The 24,672-nt window shown below is 52.5% G+C and overlaps 1 protein-coding gene across 1 annotated transcript in view; it reads left to right on the top strand.

The window, feature by feature from the left end:
* Anp32a (acidic (leucine-rich) nuclear phosphoprotein 32 family, member A) overlaps positions 1-22,604 on the top strand; it is a 25,066-nt gene extending 2,462 nt beyond the window's left edge. The window contains exons 2-7 of the mRNA XM_013012138.1: positions 19,209-19,358; positions 19,566-19,688; positions 20,985-21,183; positions 21,609-21,706; positions 22,108-22,171; positions 22,341-22,604. Of these exons, the coding sequence (XP_012867592.1) occupies positions 19,209-19,358; positions 19,566-19,688; positions 20,985-21,183; positions 21,609-21,706; positions 22,108-22,171; positions 22,341-22,402 (696 nt within the window). The 3' untranslated portion in view covers positions 22,403-22,604. The remainder of the gene's footprint in view (positions 1-19,208; positions 19,359-19,565; positions 19,689-20,984; positions 21,184-21,608; positions 21,707-22,107; positions 22,172-22,340) is intronic.
* Positions 22,605-24,672: the final 2,068 nt, after the last annotated feature.

The raw sequence follows: 24,672 nt of genomic DNA, 5'->3' as shown, positions 1-24,672 counted from the left end.
GCTGCCATTTTGTCACCGCGGCCGCCGGCGCTGTGGGTGGGGGGGAGCCGAGTCTGCGCCACGGCCCCGACGGCCTGTGGTTTGGGGGCGGCCAGGGGCCCACACCGGTGCCCCCGCCGCGGTGAGGGTCTCCACCAAGCTCCCCCGCGCCCTGCTCCTGGTTCCTCCGCCGGTACCCGGCTCGGGACGCAGCCCGGAGGCCGATCCCGGCGGAAGTGGCGGGGCGAGGGGGAAATGGAGCGTGAGGCCTCCCCGGGTTCCTCCTGGCCAGCGGGCGGGGCTGGAGCGGGACCTGAGGCCCTGGCCCAGCCGAGGACCTCGGTGTCTGCCCGGGAGGGCCGAGCGGCCGTGTCGCGCCGGGGGAAACGCCCTCCGGGGCCGGGCGCTCCCCGAAGGTAGGTGGGGCCCGGTGGGTGTCGTGGCACCCGCGGGCTTGGGGAGCCGCCGCGAGCGCAGCCGAGGGCCCCCTGCGCCTGTCCACTTCAGATCGGCGGGTTCTTGGCTCTTCAGGCCTCTTCTCCAGGACTAAGGACTGGGGTGCGGTGCAGGTCTGTGCCCTGGTGAAAGCCAGCTCGGACTCTGACCTTTGCGCTACGTATCCATGGTTTCTTTTCTTTCTTTCTTTTTTTTGCTCTTCCTGGGACCTGAACTGTGGGCCTGGGCGCTGTCCCTCAGCTCTTCAGCTCAAGGCGAGTGCTCTACCACTTGAGCCACAGCGTCACTTCTGGCTTTTTCTGCTTATGTGGTGCTGAGGAATTGAACCCAGGGCCTCATGCATGCAAGGCAAGCACTCTACCACTGAGCCACCTTCACCAGGTGGACCCGGTGCCTGGTTGAGGTCAAGTGGCCTGAGGATGTCAAGCACAGGCCAACTGTGCCAGGGCTCTTTCAGGACTTGTCCAAAGTTTGTTGCCTCTGCTGTGTAGTTTTGGTTCTGGGAGATGGGGGGGGGGCTCAAGAACCACAGAGGCCTGGGTGTTGAGGCCCTGTTACCCACTGGTAGTAGGGTACTGCCTGCCTTTGCCACCTGGAATAGGTTAAGTTAACTTAACCTGGCAGGGGCTTTTTTTTCTTAAAAAAAAAAAAACTTTCCTGTAAACTGGAGACAGTAATCCTGTTTAATCAGTTTGGGACAAAACTGGTTTGATCCAGACCCGGTGGGTGCTCAGTATTTGACTTCTCAGGATGATACCGGGTGCCGGGAGGCTAACTGGGCCCCTTCCTGGCTGAGTGGGTTGCATCACTTAACATTTTCGCCACACAACAACAGCACTTGTGACATCACAGGAAATTGAGACAGGGAAGGGTTGAGGGCATGACCAGGAAGTGGCAGAACCCCTGTGCAAACTCCGTCTTAGCTCTTGGCCTTTCCTAATGCACCTGCTTCAGTAATCATGGCTGAGCTCCCCACCTCAGCCCACCCCGTTGGGGTAATGTCCCCTCTTGAGAAAGAATTCCCTGTTATCCACAGCGACCAAGGAAAGCCTGGATGGCCTCCTGGTGTGTGTGGAACCACTGGCACTGTGGAGTTGGTGTTTGGGGGGAAGCTGTCCTCTGAGCTCAGTAGGCAGAAATGAATCTGGCCCTTTGGGTTTATTGTGGGGTGTCACATTTTTAGGTAACGGGACAAACAGGAACCACTCTTGGGCTAGGATTTGTGAAGTTTTGACGTAATGCGTTTTCTGTTTGTTTGTTTCCTCTGCAGCCAGAACACTGGCAGAACTGGCATGTCTCTTATATCTGGGACATAGTATTACTAATAACACCTCCTGGGTCATCTCACATAATCCCCAACACCTCCTCCAGGAGAGGCCAAGCAGTGAGTGCCACCGGTTCCTGCTGGGGGTGAATCAGCCAGGGCCTGGCAAGGTTGAGCCTCTGGTGTACAGTGGAGCTGGGCTCTCCTGATGAGAACCAGAGATGTAGATAGTATAGACTGACTACCAGGGTTGTGTCGTCCATTAGAGCCCTGAGACCTGGGGACCAGATTCCTGGGGTCCACTGGTGGCCATAAGGATAACACAAGGTCAGTCACCAAAGCACCGCTGAACTGCCTAACTTTAAATCCCACTTAAGAAAACTGTTACCTCTTCCCCCCTCATAACTGGTCACGTTGGCAGATACGTTATAAAAAATAAATTGTATTCATTATGTTTTGGAGTTCATCAATAAAAGGACTGTGGAAATTGGTTTTCACTTGTGTTTTTAAATGATCCATGTGAAGTTTCAGTTGTGTATGTTGGTAAAGTTTTCTGTCTGGCCCTTTACAAGTGAAAGTTTACTGAGCCTTGTTGAGTTAAGGAAGGGCCCTGGGATCTGTTGTTTACTTCTCATAAGTGTGAAGCCACCCATACTCTAGTGTGCTGCAGATCTTTCCAGAGTGTTTTCTCTGTGCTCTTCCTCTAATTTGAGCCTAGTAGAGGTTGGCCTCAGCTCAAGAACATTTGTAGAAAAGGAAGTCCTTTTGGGGGGTGGAACTTTAAGCTGGGAAGTTCAAGCTTTTAAAAAAAAGTTTTAAAATTATCTTGTAAGTAGTTGTAAAAGGGGTTTCATTTCAACATGTCAGTTTCCAAGTACAGTTCCTCTTGATCAATGTCACCCTTTTTGTCATTCTCCTCCATCTCCCAGCCCACCATCCCCTCAAGTTACAAAAGTTCAAAGTTGAGACTTGAAGGCAGGGCACAGGAGGCCCAGTTGCAGATGTCAGGTTCAGGGCGCTGGAGGCTTTGGCTTTGCCTGCAGATTCTCCACTGGCAATCAAGTGGCTTTGGGGGGTTTTGAGCCTTTGTTTTCCCTCCAGTCTCTTGTCTCTGATCTACGGAAGAGAAGGAATGGGAAGAAGAATGGCCAGGCTGAGGGAAGGATAAGTTCAAGGGGGCAGTGTAGTCTTCATAACTCTATAAGATGACATACCACATACCCAGGCCTTCTCTTGGCTGGTGTCATTTGTTTTCAGGTAACTTCGTCTGGATTTGCAGTGCTTTGGGAAGAAACCTGGTGGGGATTTCCGGGCTCCAGGTCTCAGACTTAACTGCCACAGAAGTAAAAAGTGTGGACTGGGTGGTCAGTTTGGGAAGCAGCTGGGGGCATTGGAATGAATTTGGACTCCCCTTTGGCCTGATTTCAGTCCCTGTTTAAGAGGAGGCTCGTTGTCCTGGTGTCCAGAAGAGGCCCTCCAGAAGCATTTGCCACAGCCCCTCCTCATCTCTGCCTGTCCCTCCTAGGTCTAGCTAATCTTGTAGTCTGGGTAGATATAGATCCTATCCAGCGCCCATAAACAGGTAGAGAAATGAAGGCCTGACTCTGAATCTAATTGTATGTTGAAATAGAATTATGTAATAGCAAATGCCCAACACCCAGCAGTGATGTTTTGTTAAAGAACTGGAGTCTCGCAGGGATGGAGGTAGGTGAAGGAATCTGTTTTGTTACTCCAAGCTCATTTGGTAAGATGGGTAGAAGCCAGGTGAGCCAGGCACCCACGGCTGGAAGCTGCCTTCCCACCCCTGCATGGAACTAGTCTCTTTATACAGAACCAGCTCCTCAGATTGTGCTTGTGAGTGTGAAGTCCTCAGTAAAGTGGGCTCAATTGTGTGCTCCAACCTTGCCCCCCTCCCCCCAATCAAGTTTGTTTTAACTCTGAGCTACTCCCAACCTGTCTTCATCCCTTTACCAAAACTTGCTCCAGGCAGCAGATCTAAAAACAACTCACTGGACTATTACTCTGACAGGATCAAAGTCCTTGTTTGGGTTTCCCAGAGGTATTTAAGTTTTGAAATTCCGGTTTGGTGAGCAAATTTTCAGAGCACTATTAAAGGCACTATTCTTAGTCACTGCTATTAACTCAAGTTGGGCGAGTTGTTTGGCCTCTGTCTTCTTATCTGCAAAGAGGATGCTGATTAGGTCTGTCCTTCAGACTTTCTGATCTTAAAATGAACAAGTACATTCCTCTGCTAGCCAACGTGCAGGTTCCTCTGTGCAGTTCAAAAAAAGAAAAACAAAAGAAATGGACCACATAATCCTTTACAAGGTATGAAGGGGGTATAGGATTCTTTTCGATTCACTAAAATGATGTGCTGGCTTGGACCCAGGCATTGACTCCAATCCTCACTAATGATGGAAAGATCTTATAAGATAGGAATTAAGGTTCTTGCTCGGTGCTTGGCAGTGTGGTTTGGGGTGGGTGATGGCCGCCCCTGTTTTAAACCAGCCCAGTGCTGGGCCTGGTGTCCAGCTGCTCTGCTTATCCTCAGTTCCTCCATCCCATACATCCTCATGCCCGGCAGCATTGGCACGTTCCCACGCCAGACGAATGCCTTGGTAATGTCCTGGGTGTGCCAGTGGCTCTCTGCCACCATGCCAGCCTCCCTCTCCCCCCACTATGTGCTCACCCTCCTTTCCCCGTCCCTCAGTGGCTGCACCCACACCTTCCAGCACCAGTCAGGAGGTTGTAGAGAAAAAAGACCTGCTTGGGGGTGCATCTTTCTCCAGCTTCAGCCAGGGCACCCAGGCAGGTCCTTCCAGCTCAGCTCACTGCTGCGTACCACGCCCCTTTCATCTGTGCATCCCCCCCCTCCCCTCCCATCTGTAAGACCAAGCCATCACAGGACCTAGCAACAACACACAGTGTGCTGCACATTGAACATACAATAAGTGAGCACGCGGCCGTGGGCCGTGGTTGCTGTCGTGGTCTGTTTTGAGAGACTATGGAAGAAGGAAAAGATTGCGTTGTCAACAGACATTACATTTTTTTTTTTTAAGTAGCATTTGTTTCCATGGAAAATGAAGCTGGAAACTTGGGAGCAGTTCAGTATACCCCTGTGCTGTTGGAGACCCGGGAACGGCTGTGGCAGCTGGCTAGACATCCCCAGTAGGCCAGCTCTACCCTCCAGGTAGTGGTTTCTACAGAGGGCAATGCCATGCTTGGCCCTTCTCCAGCTGTGACTGCCCCCAGCCTGGGAAGCTGTCATAGAGCCTGGTTTTCTGAGAAGTTCTACCAAACCGCACTCTTTCTAGCTCAGCGGTCCTTTGGGTCGCTGCCCCCCCCCCCCGCCCTTTGTCCCTTTTTCCCTTGTGACTGCTAGCTACTCTTGTGAGGGATTCCTCTCCCATCTTGAAGCTGGTGGGGTGATACATGCATGGGATCCCAGCACGCAGGAGGCCGAGGCAGGAGATAAAGAGTTTGAGGTCAACCTGGGTTACATAGTGGGACCCTGTCTCAAAGCAAAATAACAAACTTCTTGGATTGCCCTGGGTCCCACAGCAGTGCCTGGCCAGTCTCCCGTTTACATCCATACCTCTTGACTGTAGTCTCCACTCCTTCCCTCTCTGTCTGCTTGGCTTCCTAAGTGGCTCTGAGAAGGCCCAAGTTCTTACCAGGATCAGCCCCACAGCTCAGCATCCTTGATGAATGAACCATAAGGTAGATTCTCCTGTGTCTCTTATACCTATGCCTGGGCTGCTCAGCTTCTGCTGGTCTTTGCCCTCTGGACACCCATGGACTCAGTTGAGCTTAAGATCCGGGTTCCCTCCCTAAGAAGCATGTTGTAGGTGCTAAGTGCTGTGTGCTGTCTGGGAGGGGATGTTTGCCTCCTCTCCTGGCTCGGCTACCCTTGGGTGTCCCCAGGGCACCCCGTACTCAAGTTCGGAGGGAATGCAGGACCACTTCCTCCTGGTTTACAGTGCTTACCTCCAGCCTTCCATCCCAGGCCCCTGGAAACCAAGCCTCCGCTTCAGCCAGGCGTGATTGTGCCACCAGGGGTGAATCTGATCATTGCTCCCAGGATAAAGTCCTCAGTCCTGAGAAAGATCTGCGAGGTCCTGTGTGCTCCGGCTGCTTCATCTTGTATGCTCTCTCCCTCTGCCCTGCACTCTGGCCTCCCTGGCTGTCTTCCATCACTCCAGTCTACTTCCAGCCACTGCCATCTCCTTTGTATCTAATAGTCTGATTTTTGCTCCTCTTATTGGTAAACAGCTTGAGCCCGAGCCTAAATATGTCTACTTCTCATTCGTTGTTTGGGACACACGAGCTAGCTTTGAACTGCAGTGTTCTTGCCTCGGCCTCTAATGTTGGGATGACAGACATGTGCCCCACCTCTCCTTTGTTTATTTGAGACTAGACTTTGCTGTCAGTCTGGCCTCAAACTCCTGGTCTAAGCCATTCTCCTGCCTCATCCTCCTGAGTACCAGGGACTTCTCTTTGTGTGTGTGTGTGTGTGTATGTACATGTGTGTATGTGTGTACACCAACGTGCACAACTATCTGTCCACCTTTAAAGTGGTGGCCTATGACATACACTACATACGAATGTGTGCATTATAAAATGTAAATAGAAAAGTTAAAAAATGTCCAAGATGTAGTAATCCACACGCAGTAGATTGCCTTAGGCCTTTTAGCCAGGAGACCACTACTGTGAATACTTGTTTTGCTTTTAATTTGGCTGTGAGGATCCGTGCTATAAAGGAGATTCCCCATACCATCCCAAACTCCATCCCCAGGTAAGGTCTTCAGCTCTGTCACAGGGTACATCCAGTCCAGGCCTTCTTTGGTAAACCTGCCTGTCTGGTTTACCAGACAGATGTGTACAGACCCACAAAATGCTGGCAGTTAGTTAAGCGAGAATGTTCAAGTATTTATGAGTCAAACTGAGCTGTAGCTCTGAGCCCTCCTGGGTCCTGCCGTGGAGTTGGGGCCACGGGGTGGGGAACTGTGGGGTTGGGGAAACAGATTTCAACCCCAGCTATGGGAGCCACCAGAGAGCATTGTAGAACTTCCCAGGCTCCTCCCAGGCCCAGAGTTGGCTGGTTTTGGAGTAGTCTCAGTGGTCCCAGAGATCGTGGTTTTAGGATCCTCAGGGAGAACTCTGGAGCATGGTTGGAAAAGCCACATGGAGGCAGGTGGGGCGTCACAGCTGGCAGGAAGCAGTTTTCTGAGAAAAGTGGAGCGAGGACCACAGGAAACAGCAAGGAAGAGCTCAAGAGTTAACCCACTGGGGTACAGGATCCGCACCTCAGCCCGTATACACATACACACGCACGCACATACACTTCCGCATACCCATGCTCTGCTCACCATGCTTGCTGTTTTCTATGTATCCCCATGTGTCCCGAGGCCCCTGCAGGAAGAGAGACTTAAGGCTGCCTGGCCATCTTCAGTCTCCAGGGGACCGAGGCCGTGGGATCATTTGGAAGAAGGTGAGGGCCCAGGACCAAGCCATCAGTGTTGTGGGTAGGTCCTAGGGCAGCTGGTGACAGCCTTGCCTCTTGGTCAGGAGGTTTGTGCCAGGCAGGTTTGGAGACTTCCTCTGAAGACTGCACACTAACTAACCTGCTTGGAAGGAGGCCCAGCCTCTGTGGGCCATGCTGGAAGCCTGGGAGATGTGAAGGTGTGCGAGAAGCTGGCCTCTGCTCTTGGGGAAACCTCGTAGGGAGTTGTGAATGTGGGAGAACCTGCCAAGGACAGGAACCCCTCCCCCCTGCACTATGGGGTTTGTTTGAGGCTTAGAGGGATCTCAGACAAGCTGGGCACCCCCCACCCCCTCCTTGGAGTGGAGCTCTGATGGCTCTCAGTTCATTTTCGGCCTCTCAGCTCAGGGCTGGCTACTGAGCTGTGGCTCCTTGTCTCCCATCCGTTCTCTTGCTCACAGTTCCTGAGAGGCTGCAGAGCCCTGTGGCACTCTAGTTAGGGGTACAGGAAGCTTGATCATGACAGGCGGTTTCTAGGCGTCATGTGTGGCTATCTTGGAAGGGGCTGGCCATCCTTGCACAGTGCTGGAACTGGCATCAGCCCCAGGAGCTCCTTCTGCTTCTGCGTATCTCCTCTGACTATGAGGATTGTATGTACCGCACTGTGTCCTGGGAAGGGTAGGCAGTTCAGGGCTGGTGCCCACCAGCGGACTCTGGAGGCCTGATGGAGTCTCTGCAGAGGCTGGCCTCGCCACCACGTGCAGTTCAGCACTTGCAGACTGGCCTGTGTGTGTCTGGGTGCGTGCTGTGCTGCGTATCTGTCCATCTGGGTGGGCCTGCACTGTGCCTCCCCTGGAGGAGAGCTCGCAGCCTCCTAAGACAGCAGGGACTGGATGAGCATGCTGGCTATCCTCTTAAAAGCTGCAGGGTTCTTGATTCATTCAAGGTACTCAAGACCTGTCGTCAGCTCCGGTAGCCAGGTCATTCACAGTGGCCACAAGACAAGTTTGCATGTAGAACTGACAGTGTGCTTCTGAGCTTGGCCAGGGGCCAGCAAAATGTGGATGCTGGTCTGGGAGGTGCCTGCCGAAGCAGGAAGCTATTTGTGCCCAGCAAATGCCTTGTTAGTCAGGCATGCCATAACCCGGAGGCCTTGTTGACGGGCAGCACTTGGCCAGCTATGTCTGCGTTAAACAGGTTTATGAGGTCAGTTTCTGCAGATAGAAAACACTCCAGAGGAGCTGCCTGGCTTGCCCAGAGTCCCCGAGGTAGAGGCCTGGCTCTTGTAGAGGCCCACGGGAGCTCAGATGAGTCCTGGTGAGGCCTTTAGTAGGAGAGATGAGATGACATGAAGAGATAAGGCATGACCACCGGCCAGTATTGTGCTTTCTGTATAAGCACAACCATAGATGTGGACCTCTGCCGTGAATTGTATCTGTTAACAATGTATATAGACTTATTTCCTGGCCAACAAATCCCCTTGCTGTTGGTGCTTCTGAAGCACTGCCGCTGTCATTTTCCCCCAACTGCTCTCTCCCTGCTCTTCAGGTCTGGGTCCTTGCGGTGGGCTGGGGAGACACCCCAGTGCATCTGATGACAGGGTCCAGGTGGGGCTTAGAAACACTCTGTTTATATTTATGTATTTATTTATTTACTTGTCAGTCGTGGGGCTTGAACTCTGGGCCTGGGTGCTGTCCCTGCGCTCTTCAGCTCAAGGCAAGTGTTCTACCTGGAGCCATAGTGCCACTTCTGGTTTTCTAGTGGTTTATTGGAGATAAGAGTTTCACAGACTCTCCTGCTTGGGCTGGCTTTGAACCATGATCCTCAGATCTCAGCCTCTTGAGTAGCTAGGATGACAGGCATGAGCCACCCGTGCCCGGCTCACTGTTTATTTTAGTGGGGGAGAAGTAGAGGTTACAGAGTACAGATCATGGCTATTAATCCACTGTCTAAGGACAGGGGATGTGATTAGAAGCTTTTGGCTGATGTACCTTTCATTCCTTACCTCCCCGAGTAAGGACAGCAGTGCCATGGGCCTCCCCGGTGAAGCCAGAGCCCAGTGTGATGGGCACTGTCTGATATGATCTGATGTCTGCTGGTTGAGCTTCTAAATGGAATGTGCTAGATTTCCATCATTTTATTAAGAGAAAAAGATAAATTTAAAAAATTGTTTTAATTCTTCTGTGCCTGTATGCTACACACCATCTTTGTATTTAAATTGTACAGAAAGCCAGGTGTGGTAGTGTACACACACACACACACACACAATTTGGACAAGGATCATGAAGTCAGAGCAGAGCCACGTGTAGTACATATTGAAACATCTCAAAAATAATGCTGGGCAGCCGGGCACTGGTGGCTCACGCCTGTAATCCTAGCTACTCAGGAGGCTGAGATCTGATGATCACGGTTCAAAGCCAGCCTGGGCAGGAAAGTCTGTGAAACTCTTTATCTCCAATAAGCCACCAGAAAACCAGAAGTGGCGCTGTAGCTCAAGCGATTGAGCGCTAGCTCTGAACTGAAGAGCGCAGGGACAGTGCCCAGGCCCAGAGTTCAAGCCCCATGACCAAGAAAAAAATAAAAGTAAAAAAAAAAAAATAGCCAGGTGTGATGGCCCACATCTGTAATCCCAGCCACTCAGGAGAGTAGAGATCAGGAGGACTGAAGTTCAAAGCCAGCGCTAGCCAAATAAACAAAAGTTCTATGTCAACAAACAAACCTGACACAAAAGGGCAGGCCATGCCTGTAATCCCAGCTAAGAAGATCACAGTCCCAGGTCAGCTGGGACAAAACACTCAAGACTCTTATCTGGAAAAATATACTAAAGCAAAAAGAAGTGGGGCATTGGCTTAGCGGTAGAGCACTTGCCTAGGAGAGCACAGACTCCAGTACTGCTAAATTCTCTACAGAAGGCCACCGAAGGAACTTGGTTATTCCCACTAACAGATGAGGCCCAGCAAGGTTATGCCACTGGCCCAAGGAAGCCCAGGCAATTTCAAAGCTGTGCAAGCAACCTGCCATGCAACTTCAACCTCAGCTCTGTCCTCTGCTTCCTCTCAGATACTTTGGGGTCCCTGGGAAACAACTAGCCTTTCTTTCCCAAATCACATCTTGCTACATTGTTTCCTAAGACAATGAGACAGATTGCACCCATTTTTCTAGTTTTGGAACATCTTAGAAAATGTTTCATTGTGGAATAGAGCACATCAAAGGAATATGAAATGTGATGAGGTTAATACTGGAAGAACTACCTAGTAAATAACTCCCATGTGGGCTGGGAAGGTGGCTTAGTGGTAGAGTGCTTGCCTCGTATGCATGAGGCTCTGGGTTTGATTCCTCAGCACCACATAAACAGAAAAAGCCCGAAGTGGTGCTGTGACTCAAGTGGTAGAGCGCTACCCTTGAGCTGAAGAGCTCAGGGATAGCGCCCAGGCCCAGAGTTCAAGCCCCACAACAGGCAAAAAAAAAACAAAAACAAACTTCCATGTGCCTGCCAGGGCCCTTTGGTGCTGGGGTCCACGTTTGGTGTTTGCTTGTTTTGAGATAGGGTCTTGCTGTATATTTCCAGCTGTCCTTGAACTTGTTCCACTCCTGTGGCACCCTGCCTATGGCTCCGATGACAGGTACGGCCTTACCAAATGTCCAAGTTTCTCCTGGGATTTCCCCCGAACCTCTGACATACTTATTCCCTGGGCTTTTTTTTTTTTTTTTTCTGCAAGCGAGAAACAATGTGAGCCTAGAGATCTGGAATGGGCTTTCCATTAGACTAGCAAAATGAGGAGCTTTGTGTCCCCCTCTCCCCCAGAAGAGGACAGCAGTGTACCACCTCTGCCCAGTCACCTCCCCCTTTGTTCCCTTCTGGGACAGCCTGCTCACAACACCCATGTTGAGTTTTGTGGGGGACCCATTAGAGCACCCTGGGCTGGAGTGTGGCCACCCATTTTGAGACATGCTCTGAGAGGTCACGTGGCTTTTGGGGGGCACCTGGCACACACACACACACCCTTGCGTGTGGCTGCCCTCCCGTTGTGCCCCAAGACTAGACTCAGGGGCAGCGGGCAGGGTACCTTTCTCACCGCTGTATCCCTAGCACCCTAGTGTTCTGTGGGTCCTGCCAGGCATTTGTGGGATGGAGGGGAGAGAGGCCTGACACATGGGGCCTGTGAAGGTGTTGGGTTTTTAGGATTGCAGGACGGCCACCTGTAGCCAGTGGACCTGTTTTCAGCACTTACGTCTGGTGGGTAAGAGAGAGGGAGGGTGCAGGTGGTACGCACTGGCCTGTCTGTACTGCAGGGTTATTTATCCAGGTAGATTGAAACCCCCACCCCCAGTTAGACACCAACGGGGACTAGGTTAAGGGAAATACTGCCACAAGTAAGAAACGTGCGGGGGGGGGGGGGATCAGCACTCTGGGACAGGAAGATGGCAAGCGAAAAACAGTGAACAGGTTAGAGGTGAAGGAGGGTGGGTGTGCTCATTTTGGGTAAAAAGGAAGACAAGACTGTGAGTTCACTCCTGATGAGGGGGAGCAGAAGCCGGACCTACAAGATGGATGAGAGGGAGAGCTGACCGTCCACTTTGTGGCTTTGAAACCAGGCTGATGACTGTGCAGCCCCTGTGCGGGAGCTGCGGGGAAGGCCTGAGTCAGGGAGACCTCAAAGTCCTAAGTTCAAGTGCCAGAGTTGTCCCCTCTCCAAAAAAAAAAAAAAACGATCAACTCATAGCTTTTTTTTTTTTTTGCTGGTCCTGGGGCTTGCACACAGGGCCTGGTGCTGTCCCTGAGCCTCTCTGTGTTCAAAGTTAGCCCTCTACCACTTGAGCCACAGCGCCACTTCTGGCCTTTTCTGAGTGGTTTATTGGAGATAAGAGTCTCATGGACTTCCCTGCCTGGGCTGGCTTTGAACCGTGAGCCTCGGATCTCAGCCTCCTGAGTAGCTAGGATGACAGGTGTGAGCCACCAGCGCCCGGCTTTCAAATCATAGTATTTTAAGGGCTGAGAAGAGCCAGAGCTCATCTTCCTACAAGGCTTCACCATACAGCATTATTAATTCATTAAATAATCACCACATTATTGAGGCACGAAGCCCTTGGCAGATGCCAGCAGCCTCAGATTTGCCAGCCAGCTCCATTTGAGGCACGGCCACCAGAGACCTTCAGTTGTCTGCTGGACAGAAAGCCCACCATGTCATTCCTGTACACTGCCAGTGGAGGCCCTGGAGCAGCGTCGCATAAACCAACTTGAGCTCAGTGGCAGGCTGCCCTTTCCAAAGCTGGGGAGAGGCAGCTGTGTCATCTCTGCTCCTGCTCATACATCTCTGCTTCCTACAATTGTTCCACGGCTCCCCGCCCTGCTCGCCTTCTTCCAGTGTGTGTCCTTCCCACTTGGCTTTGGGATTTAAGGATCAGCCCTTGCCCGTGCAGTATTTTGGGGCCCTGACCCGGGAACTGTGGCCTGTCCACTTGTTGACATCCATACGGCCTGGGATAGCCTGAGATGGCACCTCCCTCAGAGCGCTGCCGAAGACTCAGCTTGCCCGAGGGTCCTTCCCTGTCTCCAGTCATCGAGCCTTCTTCCAGAGGTTTTGGTTTTCAGTATTTTGGGATTGGAGCAGGTATAGAGCTGTGAACGGTTAACCTGTATTCTGTTTTAAAAGCTAATTAAGTATAGGCAAAGTTGAATTATCGCCAGCTCGGCCAGTGAGGCTGGACCCTGGATGTGAGGCCTAACCTACAGAGCCTGTCTTTTGTTCTCTTTACATCTCCCTTCGTTGACTTCTGCCTCTTTCTCTGTGTGTGCCCCACCGCACATTGCTTCTTGGCTCCCCCTCAGTCCATTGCTGCTGTTCATCCCTCTCTCCATAGTCAGAAACCTGCAGCTCTTGCAAGAAATGCCTTCTTTGTCAGTAGCTTTCCCATGAACACTTACTTTTCTGACGTATGCAGGAGAAAGAACTGAGATCAATTAGTTCCTACACTTAATCCAGGACTGGCTTATGGGGGGGTCTTCTGTCCAGATCTGCATTTTTCACTGGCAGCTGAATACCTACCTCCATCCCCAGGTGGGAGATGGTGCTCCTCTGTCTCCAAGTCCCTGGCTGAGGGGGAGACCCAGGGCTCCGTGGAGGGTCATCTGCTCTTCTTCCCTCTGCCCCTTTATTGCCTCCTGTGACCTGGCCCAAGGCTTGATTCTACAGTAGGCTGATATTGACATCCAGTGGGCCCATAGTTGTTTCTACCTTAAACTGCCAGCGTTTGGGCTAGACACAGCCAAGGTGGCTTGATAGGGCCTTCTAGTTGATTCCTGCCCTTTCCTGAAGGCTAGGAAGGGGATAGTGGAGTTTGAACTCACCTCATACTTGGTAGGTAGGCAAGCACTCTACCACTGGAGTCTGAAAGGCTTTTTTTTTTTTTTTTAAGCTGACCGGAAGTAGGGCATGGAGGCCAGGGCAGAATCCTGGCCTGAGCTGGGCTGGAAGGAGTCCGGTTGGGGCTGGAGAGGCACTGGGTTGAGTTGCCAGCTCGTGGGTCTCACACTGGGCCATGTCCTGGGCTCTAGATGCAGGATCTTATCCAGCACCAGTGCTTACTTACCTACCTGATCCTGCCCCTTCCTCAGGCCACAGAGGCCTGCAGGTGCCCACATGGCCAAGTTGGCAAGCATTTGCTGAGACCTCAGGCCTGAGGCTGGAGCGGGGTGGGGGTGGGAAGACAAGAGGAAGAGGTTGGTCATGAAGCTGGCTTTAGGGGGTCTGGGGAGATCGGAGCAAGTCCCTGGGAGAGGTGAGAGGTAGAAATCCGTATCTTATGACATAGTGGTGAGGGAGGTGGACAGGGCCGAGGAGGGGGGGGGGTGCTGTCTGCCTGGGGCGAAGAGGGAGGGGTTTCTTCAGGGAGTGCGGCCGTGGGGTTTGCACTTCGTCTTTGGTGGCCATTAAAGGCTTTGGGACCAGGCAGGAGTTGTGGAATGGGATGGGATGTGGTTACCACCTCGCTCTGTGTACCTCTAGCCATGTTGTCAGGGTCAGTGTGGGGTTCTTTCAGAAGGTCACGCAGACAGCTGTGGGTTTTATTGTGCACCTCATGAGCTGGAGAGCTTGGAGGCAGCTTGGTATCCAGGAGGCAGCAAACATCCATGGGACACAGACTCCCGGCCCCCAGCCTGTGCTCCTGGGATGTTCACAGGGACCAGCTGATCCATTCCAGGTCACTTCCATGCCCCAGATTGCCCTTCTGACACCCCTCAGTGAGAGCTCCTAGGTCCATGAAATTGCCCACTGTCTTCAGGGGTAGTGACTGAGCTTAGACGTGGAGTGGACCTCGGGGTCAGGGGACTGGCAGGGTCCCAGAAAGAGGCAGAGCGAGGTCAGTGCCGTGTGGGGAAGAAGCAGGCTGCCAAGCTGGTGGAAAGCCCCTTCCTTCTCCCTCTCTGCGCCCATGAGTTGGTGCTCATGGACTCTGGTTCCAGATTTGCCTTTAGGAATATTATAGCACCATAGGAAATTGGCCCTACTAGATTTTAACATGAAGTCTCCCCTGCCATTTCCCAGCCCCTCAAACCCTGCCCCAGCAAAACCAGACCCAAGACCTCTCCAGACCCCACAACAGCCCTCTGACCCCTTTGCCATTCTTCAAATACTTCCCTATAGGTGGGGGCTAGGGAATGGGCTGGGTAATCAGGGAAGGCTGCCTGCTGGAGGGGGAACTAACGGGTGGGTAGAGATAGGAAAGAGGCTGAAGGGGAGAACAGGGAGAGAAGGGGGCTCTGCCAGGCTCCCAGCTCTGCTACCCATCCAGCAAGCCCAAATCCCCCCCATCCCCGTGGGGTACTGCTGGCCCCCTAGCTGGAGGAATGGATTCCCCCATGGAACCAGCTCCTCTACCAGGCAGGACCACATCCTCCCCACCCATACCCTGGGGAGGAGGTGGAGTGACTGTCATGTTTCCCCAGCCAGCCTATGAGCCCACAAGGCCGACAACTTAATCAACCGCTGTGCCCTCCCTTTTGCCCGCCCTCCCGGCTCTGAAAATAATCAGGATGGCGTCACCGCTTCAATACCACGCGCTCCTCCAGCCTGTGTGCCTATTGTAGCTGCACATAAAAAAATCAGATACACCCATGCCTGCTTCCCTTGGACAGCCTGTTGGATTTTTTTTGTTGTTGTTTTTAATCAGGTGGTCCCTTGCCCCTAGCTACAATCGTGAATCCTGAGCAAGCAAGGCTGAGAAATGGCCCTGTTAGCAGAGACCTGGAAGCCCCATGGCCAGGCTATGAATTCCACTGGAGACTGCATTTCTGGCCCAGGATGGCCACGTGTGGTGTGGCAAAAAGACAAGGAAAAAAAAAAAATCAGCCTGGGGGGGGGGAGGGGTTCCTGGCTCTCTGCCCAACTCTGGTGGAAGGTTGCTCCTTCCTTTGGAAAGAAGAAAAAAAAAAAGAGTTGAACTAGATCAGCATTTTGCAATCCATGGCTCACATTAAAAAAAAAAAAGTAAAAAGAAAGGAGTGGTAAGGGGTGAGTTTTGTTTTGTTTGTGTGTGATCACACCAAATGTGTGCTACAGACATAATTATGTGCTCATTAGAATGAACTTGTATTTCTTCCTGTGAGTTATGTGGCCTCAGTGGTCCCTAAGGGCCATGGGGCTTTCAAAATGTCCTAACTTCTAGAGCTTGAGCTCTTCCTCCATGAAACGTGGCTGGGTTCGCTACATGGACGGATAATCAAAACTGTAGATTACATGGTAAAAAAAAAAAAAAGCATATCTCAAACATTATCTAAATACCCTGTCTAAAACCTGGGTGTCACAAATAATTTGGCCTTCCAGCTAGAAATGGGATCTGCAACAGGGGATGGCCCATTTTAAAAGCTGACCTATTTAAAAACCCATGAGCACCAAAAAACACAGGGTCAGTTGGATTCGAATCTTTTCTTCTGTGCAAAGACTGGAACCTGAAAACCAAATTGGGCAGGGACCCACAAGGTTGAGGGCAAAGCTAGGAACATTTATTGGATTCTTGCACAGTGAAAAAAAGAAAAATCAAGGTAGGGAGAGAGATTGGTGTTGAAAACCAGCTAAACAAACTGTAGTGTAAGATCCAGACACCTCCGTGGAGACATCACAGGCAGCGTTGAGAGTGGCATCTGGCTGTGGATAAAGCGACCTTGAGCTCCAGGATGACATTTCAACCCAGGGGACAGGCATTGCTGGCTTTGGGGAAACTCGGAAGCCCCAGGACATGATCCAGGCTAGCAAACAGACAGTGTGATTGTAGACAGTGTGATCGCAGAGCCTGGGCGGCCTCTGCAGGGACGGGATAATAAAGAGGACCATACCCAGTCGGAACTTCCTTCTCCCTGGTTCCTTTCTGGACAGGATAGTTTTAGGCCCAGGCTGTCCCTTTCAGTCAGGGCCTGCTGTGAACCACACACAAGTGCTGCTCTAAGCCTCAGATTCTCCAACAGCGACCCATATCCTCATTTCGCGCTGTTCCTGGAGGTTCTTGGCCACACCAGTTGTGAGTGGCACCTTCTTCCCTCTCTATCTGGATCCCTTCTGTCATCCCACACTGCCTGTCTTATCAGGCGGGGGCCATCTCCCAGCCTGAGTCCTGCTGCCTGGCACCCTGGGGCAGAACAGGACCCTGACCTCAGGGCTCAGTGGCCTAAGCTCTCCTCAGGAGGAGGCCTGTGTGGAGAGGGCAGGAGGCTCTTTTGCAGAGCCTTGGGTCACATCAGGAGTGTCCGCCTGACCCGACACCTGTGTCAGCCTTGAGTTCACACCCAGTGTTGCTGCCCTTGACCAGAGGTGGGCTTCATGCGGCTTTTCCCCACCTTGAATACCTGGAGCATGGACAGTGTGCCTGGGCTAGCCTGGGCTAGCATTCCTGATACCCAGCATGGTGCCTGGTAAACAGGATGTTTGCTCAGCATTTGCTCTGGAGCCCCCCCCCCTCCCGCTAGGCTGATTATAGGGGACAGTGCCTGACCTCCAAGAGTGTCACATAGCTTAGGATGAGATTAAAGGATTCACTCAGCAGCTGCCCTCTCTGCCTGGGATGCTCAGGGGGTAGGAAGGCTGGGGCCTGGTGGATTTGCAGAGGGAAGGCAAGAGGGCAGGCCCCGTAGATCATGCTTAGAATCTTGACTGCTTAGAAACGTGTGTTCAAAAGCCCAGTGTCCTTTCTGGGTTACCATTTGTACATCGTGGCTTAACAATTGTCAGCACCTCCATTCTCCAGAGCCAGAAGCCTGGGGTCCTAGGGACAGACATGGGGCCAGTTAACTCCCTGGTCCCTGGCCTCCAAGACCAGGCTTTTTCCCAGTAGGCCGGACTCCTCCTAATGTCTTGTCCCTGAGGCCACAGAGACCTCATTTCCAAGACGGAATAAGGCTGGAATGTAACTCGAGGTGACAGGGACCAGGCCGCAGTGTGGGAAATGTAGAGGAGAGGTTAGATCTGAGAAATCTGCAAAGACAAGGCTTCTTCATAGTTTTGGAAGAAACCAGTAACTTGTGCCTTAGAGCGATGTATGGAGAAGCCCGGCTTAGGGGACATCTTTCAAGAAATGGGGAGCCGGGCTTGTGGGGAGCTCCCTCCGATGCCTTCTGCCCAGCTCTGGGCAGGACGAGCAATGTGACCATGTTACAGTAACCGCTGCTGGATATTTCGCAGCAGCCGGTGGAATTGGGGGGAGCGCCTGAACCCAAAGTACAAATTTTCAGTTTAATTTTAACCTTGCATTTCGCTCACACCCGGGCTTGGCAGGGGAAATGGGCCTTAATTTTTGTTGTTGTTGTTTGTTTCCTTTTTTAAGCAGAGTTCACCCCGTCTGGGAACGAGCTGTCCTGCTAGGCTACCGCACAGAGGAAGTGGGGGGGTGGCTGGAATGGCGCACCCCAGGCCTGACTGGAGGGGGGAGAGCGGGGTGACTCGCACTGGGGGTGTAGGCGGGGCTGGTGCGGTTGTTTTCTCCTGTTCATTTTATTTTAGACACCCCTCCCACCCCCCCCATTGTGACACCACTTGGTTCGAGCTTTCTGGTGGTGTCAGGATTTGTGTGCCCTGGACCCCTGTTTCCCTAAACCCTCTGCCTATCCCTTCAGAAATGCAGGCTTCCCACAAGTGGAGTTGTCTCTGCTGTTTGGGGAAGAGCTAAATGGAGGTTCCAGATATCCCCCTCCATACTTCTGATGTCTTGAAAGTGTAGCCAAGGCGGGGACATGGGAGACTACGGCCCCCACGCTGGAATGTCAGAGATGCATCCTAGGCCCCTCCAAGGTCTGGCCAGAAGGAACTGTGATCAGTCCCTGATTAGCCCAGGCACCTGCGGTTTGGCTGGGGGCTAGCCTGGGGAGCACTGTCAGCTGAGAGAGTGGCGCTGGATGGTGAAGGGGCACAGGCTCTCCCGGACACACAGTCTTCAGGCTCACACGCAGCTAAGGAATAGAAACCCAAACGTGGGGGTGGGGAAGACAGGCGCCTTGAAATGTGGCCAGTAGAGTCAGGGACATCTGAAGCCACTGCTGTGGCCTTGTCTGCCAATGGCGTTGGTGTGGGGATGGGATGGAGGAGGCCCTGGCCTGCCACCCCACTGTGGGGCAGCTCTGCTGGCTGGCAGGGATGGCTCACATCCTGTGCCTGTGAGCACCTTGGTAGCCACAAGCACATGGGGAGGAAGAAGAAGGCGGGATCAACAGTGGAGGAGGCTGCTGGCCTCCGGAGGATGGGCTGCCTGGGGCATTGAGCATGGGGGGTATGCCAGACCCAGAGGTCCCCGACAATGCTGTGGCTGTGTGCAGCTCCCAGCCTCAGCCAGAGCCCACAGGAGCAGCTGTGGCTGCTCCGCGGCCTGGTGTCAGAGTTCTGCAGGTGTGTTCCCTAGCACCCCCCGCCCCCAATAGACTGGGGCGAGCGGCTTATCCAGCACAGGGATCTGGCAGAAGTGGCGTTTGGGAGGTATTTCCTCGTTTTCCTGGGAGCCTCCTAAGGCCTGTCCGCACATCTCCTCATGCCTCTCTTTTCCCAGGTGAAAGAGCTTGTCCTGGACAACTGCCGGGCGACCGAAGGCAAAATCGATGGCCTCACAGACGAGTTCAAAGAACTGGAATTCTTGAGTACGATCAACATAGGCCTCGCCTCCGTTGCAAACTTACCAAAGTTAAACAAACTTAAGAAGGTAAGGGAGGGGGGCCGTGAAATGTACCTGGGTGCTGGGAGCCTAGAGAGTAGGGCGGGCGGGGGGGGGGAGGCAGCTACTCTGTTGGGAGGCTGATTACAGACAGTTCCAGGGTACTCCCTTGCTGGCCACCTGGGAGAGCAACCAACTCTGCAAAAGCCTGTATTGTCAAAGCCTTCCTGCCTTTTCTCTCCCTGCCTTGTCTAGCTTGAACTAAGCGATAACAGAATCACAGGGGGCCTGGATGTATTGGCAGAAAAGTGTCCGAACCTGACGCATCTAAATTTAAGTGGCAACAAAATTAAAGACCTCAGCACGATAGAGCCGCTGGTGAGTCAGCGGGCGCGGCGGAGGGGGGCGGGTGGGGAATTAGTCCCCCATGTGTCTTCACATCTTTGGCTGTCCTGTGTTGTCTCTGCATCGTCCATAGAGAAACTGTGGCCCGGAGAAGTTAAGAACTTGACCAGGGCCCCACACTGGAGAATGGGCCTTCTGTGTCCAGGCGGGAAGCGAGCCCCAGCCTTGCATTTTGGCTTCAGTTTTTCCTAGTTTCTACTCAGCTTTGGAAATCAGGTTTCTTCCGGCTGATGGTGTGGGGTACCACCCTGTGATGAGGGGGCACAGTCTCAGGATTAAGTCGACCCTGGAAGTGGGGTAGGGATGCCTACAGGAAATCCAGGCGGCAGCCACATAGCCCAGCCTTCGCCTACATACGTGGGCAGCATGCCCAGCTGCCTGGCTGCTGTTAGGCATACCCAGACTTCACTGACCTCCCTGCTAGAAAGAGGGCTGGGGTCACAGAGATGCAAATTACTGCTTTCCTTTGATTTCAAGGAAACCAGCTCTTAGGAGGTGACGCTAGTCTGACTAAATAGCAGCTCTGTGGAACAGGGAAAGCTGCTGTTCATTTGTTAGCTGTCTGGTAAGGATCCCACCTCCGAGCCTCAGGGAAGACTTCGAGACGGTTTCCCTGCCCTGGACACCAGGGGAGAGGCCCTGTGGGTTTGGGTATCCGCACAGCACTCCTGGCTCTCCATGAACACACAGGGTCCTGCTGATAGTCCCAAGCTGCTCTGACTTTACCTGTCTGCGTCATGACTCAGTTTCCCACGCCGTGATCCTCTTCAGGTCTTCTGCTGACCCCCTCCCTGCAAGAAAACAAAGCTAGAAGTCTAGATGTTATACTCTCACTACAAAAGGAAAAAAAAAATCCTAAAAAGTTCTGTGGAAGAGGGGTGGGGTGGGGTACAAGGATGGAGTCGGAATCCTGTGAATCCATGTCATCAGAGGTGAGACACAGACACATTCCTGGCCCAGTTCACACTATCACAGCACACACACACACACACAGGGAACAAGTGTTAGTGTTGAATACAGCTTCGCAGACTCAAGTTCAGCCCATTATCCAGATGACACTGAGGCCTACAGAGCAGTGGCAATGGTGATGGGTCTGGGTGGACCAGGTGGCGGAGTAGAACAAGTCCTCAGCTGTCCACCCTGCCTCGAGCCGCCCCACTATGTCCTGGGCAACTTTTCCTTCCCTCTCATCTTTCCCCCTTGGTTCTCACCTGCCTGTTCTCCCCCGCCCTCCTTCTCCCCCCTCCCGCCCCCCCCCCCACCATGCAGAAGAAGTTAGAGAACCTCAAGAGCTTAGACCTTTTCAACTGCGAGGTGACCAACCTGAACGACTACCGAGAAAGCGTGTTTGAGCTCCTCCCGCAGCTCACGTACCTGGACGGCTACGACCGGGATGACAAGGAGGCCCCCGACTCCGACGCCGAGGGCTACGTGGAGGGCCTGGATGACGACGAGGAGGATGAGGACGGTGGGTGTCGCTCCTCCCGCGCTCAGTCCCCCACGACCTCATTCTCCAGCTAGGTGCCCTCTGCTGGAGAGGGTGGGGCCCCCTGGTGGCCACAACCTGCAGGACAGGGTCTGGGTGGGGAATCCCTCTTGGAGGGTCCCTGAGCTGGGAAGCGGGGGCTGCAGGTGGGGTCAGCCAGCAAGAAGAGACGTGGTGGAGCACCCCTTTCTCAGCCCTCCCCACCGTCCCTCTTGCCCTCGGCGCTGTGTGGCTTCTCTGACTGGGTGGCCAGGTTAATTTTCATTCAACCTGAGGGTCGCTTTGGGGGTGCGAGCCAGCACCCCCTCCCCGGGCCTTGGCGGGCGTTAGAGCCCTGAGCCTCACACTGAGGACGCCCCACCAGCACCAGCTCAGCCATCTGTTCACATTCTGCCCTGATCACACAGAGGAGGAATACGAGGAAGACGCTCAGGTGGTGGAAGATGAGGAGGATGAGGACGAGGAGGAGGAAGGGGAAGAGGAGGACGTGAGTGGAGAGGAGGAGGTGAGTCGGTGGCAGAGCTGTTGTCCCTCGAATTCCCTCACAGATGTCTGTGGTTAGCCCTAGCAGCCCAGGAGCCCTTGTTGGGTAATGGGGGGACCCCTCAGCTGCCCCCGGGGGGGGGAAGCAGTGCCAGGTTGGGGATAAGCAAGCCCCCTACAGCAGGGGAGTGAGCCCTTCCTGAGTGTCACTGCACTGACCCTGAGAAACGAGGCTGGCAGAAGTTCTGGAAGAGTTGGATTAGGAGTGGTGAAGTTACCAGGCACCTGTAGCTCACATCTGTAATCCTTGCTGCTCAGGAGGCTGAGAGCCAGGGATTGCTGCTCCAAGCCAGCCTGCTCAGGAAAGTCTGTGAGGCCCTTACCTGACATTCCAACACCCCGCTGCCCCTTCTTGTCTCCTAGGAGGATGAAGAAGGCTACAACGATGGGGAGGTCGACGATGAGGAAGACGAGGAAGATCTCGGTGGTAAGATGGCCTCTTTGCTCTCTTCTGATGGTGGCCTGGGTGCTCATTGGCCTCCGCTTTGAGGACGACTGGCCGGCCTTCTTCTGGCTGGCCTGCCTCGGTGGGGATTGAGCCGTGGGTAGGGTTTGGACATCTAACCTAGAAGCCTTTTCTTTCTTTACTCTTCCAGAAGAAGAAAAGGGTCAGAAGCGGAAACGAGAGCCTGAGGAAGAGGGCGAGGAAGACGACTAAGTGGAATAACCTATTTTGAAAAATTCCTCTTGTGATTTGACTGTTTTTACCCATGTCCCCTCCCCCCTCCAGATCCTGCCCCCCGAAACTTATTTTTTTCTGATTGTAATGTTGCCGTGGGAACGAGAGGGGAAAAGCGTGCTGGGGGCTGGGGAGGGCCGGGAGGGGGTGGAATAAAATACTATTTTTACTGCCACTCTTTTATTTTTTTTTCCCTCCTTTTTCTTTGTGTCTGGTTTGGTCCCTGTACATGCCGTAGCTGAGTGTATGCCACGTGAATGTTTGTCCCCACTCTGAAAAGAGGGTGGCTTGGAGGAGGTCTCCGGGGTCTCCTTGGAATGTCCCTGGAGCTGGCCAGAAGGCCACGGCTGACACCAGGAGGGGCCAAGCGCCAGCCATTGTCCTTCATGCCTGATTTGGATGATGTGATTTCGGCATTTCTTTTCACCTGCTAGAGACTCCAATGCCCTGGTTTGTAAATAGCAACCCATAAAGGCAGATCTGGCCCTGGGCTGGGACCCTCTGCAACCCTAGACCCTTTCCCTCCCCCATAGATGGCGATGCCCCACTCCACAGAGAATCCAGGCGTCGCCCTTGGCAGCTGTGACCCCACCCCCCCACCCCCCAGATCTGAAACCCAAAGGCTTTGAGTTACAAGTCAGATGGGTTTGGTATTTATGATTAAGAGAACAAACAAACCCTTAAACTTCAGTCTCTTTAAAAGGAATTAAAAAAAAAAAAACTGTCCTGACTTGTGTAAAATACTAGAATGCTTGTTTTACAAAAACAGCAGGAGGCTTCTTTCTCGTCTATCTGTGCTTAGAATGTTTTTACATACCTAAGTGCTGGACGTTGCATGTCGGCTGGGTTTTTTTGTTTGTTTTCAGGTTTGGGTTTGGGGGTTTTTGGTTTTTTTTTTCTTTCTTTCATATATCAAGCACGGAAAAAAAACTAACGCAAAATTGTATTTTCTTACCTAGTGGAAATCTGAACTGATCGAATTCCTAGTGAATGTACAGGTGGTTGCCCTGCCCTTTTTTTCCAGTTTGCTTTAGAAGTGAAGTGTTACTTCCTAACCCTTCCATCTGTATAAAGAGCGCCACACCCATCCTCCTCCCGCCCCTCTGGAGAGCCAACCTTTGCGTTTTATGTCTGTTTGTCATTGATAAATTTCAATAAATCTTTTTATACAAATTTTGGGGGATCGCTTCTTTGAGTCCCGTGGACTTGACCTCGACGAGACGCACGACCTTTCAATCTATTCAAATTGACTTGGAAAATAAAAGCAAAGCCAGGCACAGTGGTTCCCTCCTGTAATCCTGGCCCCCAGGAAGCAGATGGGAGCCGGAGGATCAACAGAGGCCAGCCTAGATTAAGTAGTGAGTCCCACATTATCTTGGGCTGCATAGCAAGATAAGGTTCTCAAAAAATTGCCAAGAAAGAAGCAAAGTACCAGAAAGTCAGGTCAGCCCCCTCTTAGAACCTTGTTCTGAATACCTTTCATTGTTTTGTTTTTATAATGCCAAAAGAATGCATGCTTGACAGAATGTATAGAACAGTTCACAAATCCAAGATTTAGACGTGGTTTCCAGTTAGTTTCAAAAGGTGGAAGAGTATTCCGATCACTTTGGATTTGCTGAAAATAAAACCACAGTTTTTTGGTTTTTTTTTTTTTTATTCATGGAGTTCCTAGTACAAACAGAAGTCCATAGTGCTTATGAGGCTCATGTATGAATTTCCTCTAGGTTTAGTTCTATTAATTTACCTGGTTACACACACACACAATCGTTACCTCACATCCTTGAACCCCACAAAGTCTTTTCGTCAGGATAGGGTCCCAGCAATTCAGAATGCTTCCAATGTAGCATCACCCTGCTGGGCAGTGCCTTGGCACCGGCCCTGAAGGTGCCCAGAGGCACCAGATACAGGATGGTGTGGCAGTGTGCCCTGGTGCGACAACTCCCTCAGTAGAGGCTCTAAAGATGAAGTGACTGACAGGGAAATAAGAATGTAACTGCAAGATGAGTAGGTTATTGTGGGCGGTGGAGGGACACCCTTATCAAGGCCTGAGCAGTCCTGTTCAACCCCTCAGCAAGATCAGTCACTGCCCTTTTTGCAGATGAGGAAGACTAAGGCTGAGTAACTACAATTACAAAGAAGAAGAGTTCTCGGGATGTTTCCATTCCATCGCACTTGAATGGCAAGGAGGAAGAGGCAGCTCAGCCAGAGGACAGGAATAGGATGGGGGATAAGGAGGGGAAGAGCTAGCC

The sequence above is a fragment of the Dipodomys ordii genome, unplaced genomic scaffold (assembly GCF_000151885.1).
Source record: "Dipodomys ordii isolate 6190 unplaced genomic scaffold, Dord_2.0 Scaffold15, whole genome shotgun sequence".
NCBI lineage: Eukaryota > Metazoa > Chordata > Mammalia > Rodentia > Heteromyidae > Dipodomys > Dipodomys ordii.
The sequence above is the reverse complement of the archived record's forward strand: the minus strand, read 5'-3'. Positions and strand labels throughout refer to the sequence as shown.